General features: G+C 45.2%; 1 protein-coding gene across 5 annotated transcripts in view; it reads right to left on the bottom strand.

Moving 5' to 3' along the window:
• Nucleotides 1-129: 129 nt before the first annotated feature.
• Nucleotides 130-6745, bottom strand: part of serpina10a (serpin peptidase inhibitor, clade A (alpha-1 antiproteinase, antitrypsin), member 10a) — an 8171-nt gene continuing 1555 nt past the window's right edge. Inside the window, exons 1-6 of one of the 5 annotated variants that reach the window (XM_073492920.1) lie at nucleotides 3890-4721; nucleotides 2778-3074; nucleotides 2356-2649; nucleotides 1927-2200; nucleotides 1474-1621; nucleotides 130-1189 (exon numbers count right to left, since the gene is read on the bottom strand). In XM_073492920.1, the coding sequence (XP_073349021.1) occupies nucleotides 1001-1189; nucleotides 1474-1621; nucleotides 1927-2200; nucleotides 2356-2649; nucleotides 2778-3060 (1188 nt within the window). In that variant the 5' untranslated portion in view covers nucleotides 3061-3074; nucleotides 3890-4721 and the 3' untranslated portion in view covers nucleotides 130-1000. Of the gene's footprint in view, nucleotides 1190-1473; nucleotides 1622-1926; nucleotides 2201-2355; nucleotides 2650-2777; nucleotides 3262-3889; nucleotides 4722-6745 lie in introns of those variants that run through there. The other 4 variants (XM_073492917.1, XM_073492916.1, XM_073492919.1 and 1 more) reach the window with 4 other exon arrangements.

Below are 6745 nucleotides of genomic sequence, written 5' to 3' on the forward strand. Positions count from 1 at the left end.
AGGACTTAACTCGGAGGTCTAACAGGTTTGTATGTAATTGTTCAATGCGTCGATTGTTTTGGAAACTGTGATGTCGCTGTGATGTTTGATGACATGTGCCGTTACATCAGAGATTCATTAGGAAAAAAATGACATTTAATGTTTAATGTTTTACTGTAGGTGGTACACACATATTTAACAGTACATATATTTAAATAGTTAAATACAGTTAGTATGTTTCAGTCATGAACTTTATATATACAGTACATATGTATGATGGGTGGTTGTCATGCTAACATTTGCTAAACAGCTGAAGCAATGTTTAAAGTTTATCAATAGTTAATAGTCTTTACCTGTAGAGCAGAGCGTCATTCATATGCACAGAACCAGAGTTACATAAATAACCAGCAGCCTCAGTGTCAGGCAGGAAACTAATTTACCACTAATATGTACTAACACTACGGCCAGTTATAGTACTAGTAGTAGTTCTACTGAGAATACTCACATGTGATGTTGTTCTATCACAGATTTTTACCAGATTTGTTTTGGTGTTGAGCATTCAGAGCCAAAGAGACATTACAGAGAAACACAGACCAATTCAAGCCCTGGATTCAATATTAAATACTTATTTAATATTCATTGTCTGTCCTGTAGAGGGCAGCCTTCAGCCTTTAGTCAGCTGAAGTTTGCAGAATACGAGTTTTTATCAACTTGATGACTGTGTGTGCCATTCTTTAGTAAATATGGCTGTCAGACTGTCAGGCATCACCAGCAGAGGGCATCATTAACCAACAGATCCCTCCTGCACCCTTTACAGGTGAACAGGTAAACAGGTCAACAAGTCAACAGGTAGAGTTTAACCTGTAAATTATTTCACCTCAGTTTAACATCAAAATCAAACTGATCACAGACTGATGAAGAGAGAAGTTCTGATGAATCCAGAGCTTGGATTATTATCTGTAAACAGGAAGTACATTTTGACAGGTGTAGCAGCGGTAACTTAGGTGGACGGGGCTTCATTTTACTTCTTGGTGGGGTCGATGACGCGGCCCATGAACAGCACGCTGCCGGTCGTCTGCTGGTAGATGATGAAGATGAAGGGTCTGTTGATGGTCAGTCGAGGAGGAAGAGTGGAGAAGATGTTCGCTCCGCCTCCCGCGGTGATGTCATCACTGCTCTCATCAACGGACACGACAGATTTATGATAGACCTGTGGATGAAAAACAAACAGGTCAGACGTTAACAGGAAGACTTTCACAATAAAAGACACAAGACATGAAATACAGCAATAAGTAATAATAAGAGTTAAAAATGAAACAGGTGGATCAGAGACCTGCTGCCCCATCAGATGGGCTCAATACGTCTTCATCAATAAGTCTTCATCGACACATCTTCATCAACTCAAGGCTAATAATGTTAGCCTCCAGGCTATGGTTAGCCTCTTTAGCTCGACTGTTAGCAGTGTTCTGACCTGACTGTAAAACAAGAACTGACCTGTGTGAGTTTGGGTCCTTTAGCTCCGCCCATGTTGATGATGTCAGCGTCATCCTGAAACACCTGAGTGATGTTAAGAGTCTGCAGGATGTCGCGCAGCGAGTAGGAACGCTCCAACAGGAAGCGAGGCAGCTGCACCTCCAACTTCCTGTTTACAAAAAAAACAGCAACCGGCAGACAGCTTTAATTTGCAACGGTAAACAAATCAAAAACATTTTTATAGGAAAACCAGAGTCTGAGGAAGAAGGAGGGAAGGAATTAAGGAAGGACAGAAGGGAGGAAGGCAGGATGGAGTAAGGGAGAGAACAAAGATGGAGATAAGGAAGGATGGAAGGCAGAACGATGACAAAAAAGGGAAAAAATAAGATGAAGGAAAGGAGTAAAGGAAGGAGAGAGGGGAGGGAAGTAAGGTAGGAGATAAGGAGGGAAGAAAAGAGGGAGAAGGTGTCTCACGTCTTCTTCAGCTGTCTGATCCAGGCCCGGATCTTCTCTCCAGTCACTTCCTCTTCAATGGTGCTGATATCCACGTCTTCATCAGGCAGCAGAACCAACATGGCCGTCCCGTCCGCCATCGGCAGCTTCAACACGCCAACTTTCAGCGAGCGGTCGTATGCCAGGAAGTACTTATCAGCCCGGAACATCATGGGAACCATGACGATGTGATACCTGTCCACGTAGAACCGCTCGTCCTGAGTGAACGACGAGTTAAACGACGGACTGAAGCGGGCTGGAACACAGACAAAACTTTATTTAAACTTTATTTCAACGGACAGGTGACCTCGCCATCCAACAGATGACAGGTTCCTGATAGATGATCCTGTGTTCAGGTAGGTAACCCTGCATTCTGACTGATGACCCCACACTCTGACAGATGATACATACTCTGGTAGAAAGCAGTGGTGGCGAGCAGCAGCTGGGTCTGGTGGTCTAGGTTGGTAACCAGCTCCTGGACTCGGTCTCCGGTCTGGTCCTGGGCCCAGCGGTTGATGGTGTCAGTGGCTTCCTGCGGCGACGTGTAGGCCAGACTCTGAACATTCCCCCCAAACTTGGTCTGAACCAGGTCCAGGTAGGTCGATGACACCGAGAAGCTGCTGGAGGGGAGGATGGCCACGCCCTGCCGCAGGTTCATGACTATGCTGCCCTGCAGGACGGCAGACCTCAGAGCCTGAAACAAATCTGAGACCAGCAGAGACCAACTGAGACATCACAGTTAAAAACCAGAATAGACACAGTCTGAAGTACTCCTCTGACCCTAACAGGTGACCTCTGACCCCTAAAGGGGGCCCCTGAACCCTCTGGCATACCTGGGAGGGTCTGTGGGTCCAGTCCAGTCAGGCTGAGTCCCTGCAGCAGCTGTTCCTGCGTCGGCCCATTGGCGGTGCTGAGCAGCGCCGACAGCGCTGTGGACAGTGTGAAAGCGGACAGGAAGACGTTGTCGTCGGTACGACTGGAGGCGAGTCGGTACAGCTGAGCAGCGAAGTCTGCATTCCTATTGGTCAGGTCCTCCACGGGGTAGTTGATGGTCTGAGAGGAGACCAGACTCAGGAGGAGGAGGCCGACCAATGAGAGAAGAACGGAGGGTGTCATGGTCACAGCGCCCTCTGCTGGAGGAGACGGGACAAGAACGTTACTGACTGTTGCTTCTATTTATCAATTATTGATAGGTGCGTCAGGACATGTAAGTCAGGACAGGTGAGTCAGGACATGCGAGTCAGGATAGGTGAGTCTGGACAGGTGAGTCAGGACAGGTGCGTTAGGACAGGTGCGTCAGGACAGGTTGATGGTCAAGACAGCCTGCTCTGTCCCCTCTTGTTCTTTTCTTCCATCTTGTGCCTTAATCCCTCCCACCTGGGGTGTGAGAGGAAGAGGCAAGGAAAAGACAGACATTATATATATATATATATATATATATATATATATATATATATATATATATATATGTATACATATATATATATATATATATATATATATATATATATATATATATATATATGTATAGTACCAGTCAAAGGTTTGGACACACCTTCTCATTCAATGGTTTTTCTTTATTTTTATTATTTTCTACATTGTAAATTAATACTGAAAACATCCAAACTATGAAGGAACACATATGGAATTATTTAGTAAACAAAAAAGTGTTAAACAAACCAGAATATGTTTTAGATTTTATATTCTTCAAAGTAGCCACCTTTTGCTTTGATGACAGCTTTGCACACTCTTGACATTCTCTCAGTCAGTTTCATGAGGTCGTCACCTTGAATGGTTTTCAGTTAACAGGTGTGCCTTGTCAAGAGATTATTTGTGGAATTTCATAGTTCAGTCCATGAGGTAGCAACGCTCAATTTATATATAATAACCAAATAACAAAAAGAAACTCTCAAAAAAAGAAAAGAAATAGTCGCTTTTGACTTACAGCGTCAGTCAGTCATGGAGTCCAGTCTAGTCAGTTTAAGAATCCAGTCCAGGTTTTGCTGCTGGTTTGTGGGTGAATGACCGGCTTCCGTAAACAGCTGATATGAGAGGGAATGGAGCAATCCGAATGAAGAGGATTTATTGATCAGAGACGGCTGTGGATGGTGGATGACAAACTGTTTTTAAGGGTTTGAACGACCTTACTATGAGTTTTACCGCAAAAATGAGCGTGTAGCTCCATTGGCATTTCTTCATACTCCTCCCGACTGGCTGTTCTTCTCCTCCTTAAAAAAACTGAATCACTATAACGGAAGAGGAGTTAAATTGTGGTGTGAACCGGGAACGAATCGGTGAGTGGGCTGTGAAAAATGGGTGTTTCCAGGGTGTGTAGGTGGTGCAATCCAGTGTTGAAATCCTGGTTGTCACAAAGTACCTGGGAGTTCACCTGAACAATCAACTGGACTGGACTGATCACACTGCAGCAACCTATAAGAAAGGTCAGAGCAGACTCCATCTGCTGAGGAAGCTCAGGTCCTTTGGAGTGCAAAGGACGCTCATGAGGACTGTCTATGACTCTGTGGTGGCATCAGCCATTTTCTATGGAGTAGTCTGCTGGAGCAGCAGCATCTCGGCAGCAGGTAGGAAGAGACTTATGAACTTATATTATAAACAATCTTATGAAGAAGGCCAGCTCCATCCTGGGACGCCCTCTTGACCCAGTGCAGGTGGTGGAGGGAGCAGGATGATGGATAAGCTGTCATGGCTGCTGGTGAAGGAGTCCCACCCCCTGCAGGACCCTATCACAGCACTGGGCAGCAGGTCCAAGTGTGTGAAGGAGAGGTATCACAGAACCAAGTGTGTGAAGGAGAGGTATCGCAGGTCCAAAAACCACTCAGCTAAGTAAAGAGAAACGACAGTCCATCATTACTTTAAGACATGAAGGTCAGTCAATCTGGAAAATATCAAGAACTTTGAATGTATCCTAAAGTGCAGTCGCGAAAACCACCAAACACATGATGAAACTGGCTCTCATGAGGACCGCCCCTGGAAAGGAAGACCAAGAGTTACCTCTGCTGCAGAGGATAAGTTCATTAGAGTTACCAGACTCAGGTTAGAGCCCACATAAATGCTTCACAGAGTTCAAGTAGCAGACACATCTCAACATCAACTGTTCAGAGGAGACTACGAATCAGGCCTTCATGGTTGAATTGCTGCAAAGAAGCCACTACTGAGGAAGAACAACAAGAAGAAGAGAAGTGTTTGGGCCAAGAAACACAAGGAAACAGTGGAAATCTGTACTTTATTCTGATGTGTCCAAATTGTAGATTTTTGGTTCCACTCGCCGTGTCTTTGTGGGACGCAGAAAAGGTGAGCGGATGGTTTCCAAATACTTTAGGTCCCTTGAAATGAGGCACTTTGTATGAACATTTTTGCGATTCCTAAACCCTCCCTCCAATTTTGATGTAAATACCTTCAAATTAAAGCTGAACATCTGCACTTCAATTTCATCTCGATTACTTCATTTCAAATCCATCGTTGTAGAGTACAGGGCCAAAATTATGAAAATTATGTCACTGTCCAAATATTAGATAACTACAGAGTCATTAGGGCCACTTGTGGACTGTTGACCCAACCGGCCTCCATGTGGGTTGCTAAGGCCAGGTGAGCCCAGGTGTGAATGGTTGTTAAGCTGTCTGAGGAGAGAACTCAGTACTGCATTGTAGGTGGGTGATAAGTGATGTCTGTTCCAGTTTACAGTCTGTGTCAAACGGGCAAAGGAACGACCGTGTCCTTAAGGACACTCTGTAAGGACACTCCCACACTCTGTGATGGCACTCCCACACTGTGTAAGGACACTCCCACTCTCTGTAAAGGCACTCCCATTCTCTGTAAAGACACTCCCACTATCTGTAAGGACACTCACTCTCTGTAAGGACACTCCCACTATCTGTAAGGAAACTCCTACTATATGTAAGGACACTCCCACTCCCTGTAAGGACACTCCCACACTATGTAAGGACACTCCCACTCCCTGTAAGGACACTCCCACACTATGTAAGGACATTCCCACTCTCTGTAAGGACACTCCCACACTCTGTAAGAACATGCACTATATCTGTAAGGACACTCCCACTCTCTGTAAGGACACTCCCACACTCTGTAAGGACACTCCCACTTTCTGTAAGGACACTTCCACACATAGTTTAAAGCCTGCAGCTCCTCCAGTTAGTTAGAAGTGGAGAAGCCTCTTGGATGAGAGGTGAAACGTCTTCAACCAACTGAAACAAGTCCACTTGACTTCAATACAGAACTTAGAGGTACCATGACCCGGATGACTGAGGACCTTCATCAACATACTGTTTACTGTGTCTTTACACGGCGTACTGTGTCTTTACACGGTGATGTGACGTTGTGATGTATCAGATCAGTCTGCTCTGTGAAATACTTCTGTGAAGGCCGCTCTTGTGTGTCCTTGCTCTTCGTTCCTCTGAGAATAAGAGAATAGGGACAGTCTGGAAGATGACGGACAGCAACGACTTCCGGTTCAAGCGAGGAGCAAGAAAACGACAAATAAGAGAATTGAAACGTACCTGAGGAGAGAGGAGATGAGGAGAGAAGAGAGAGAAGATGAGGAGAGAGGAGATGAGGAGAGAGAAGATGAGGAGAGAGGAGACGAGGAGAGAAGAGAGAGAAGATGAGGAGAGAGGAGACGAGGAGAGAAGAGAGAGAAGATGAGGAGAGAGGAGATGAGGAGAGAGAAGATGAGGAGAGAGGAGACGAGGAGAGAAGAGAGAGAAGATGAGGAGAGAAGAGAGAGAAGATGAGGAGAGAGGAGATGAGGAGAGAGAAGATGAGG

Source organism: Pagrus major, chromosome 22, assembly GCF_040436345.1.
Source record: "Pagrus major chromosome 22, Pma_NU_1.0".
Taxonomy (NCBI): domain Eukaryota; kingdom Metazoa; phylum Chordata; class Actinopteri; order Spariformes; family Sparidae; genus Pagrus; species Pagrus major.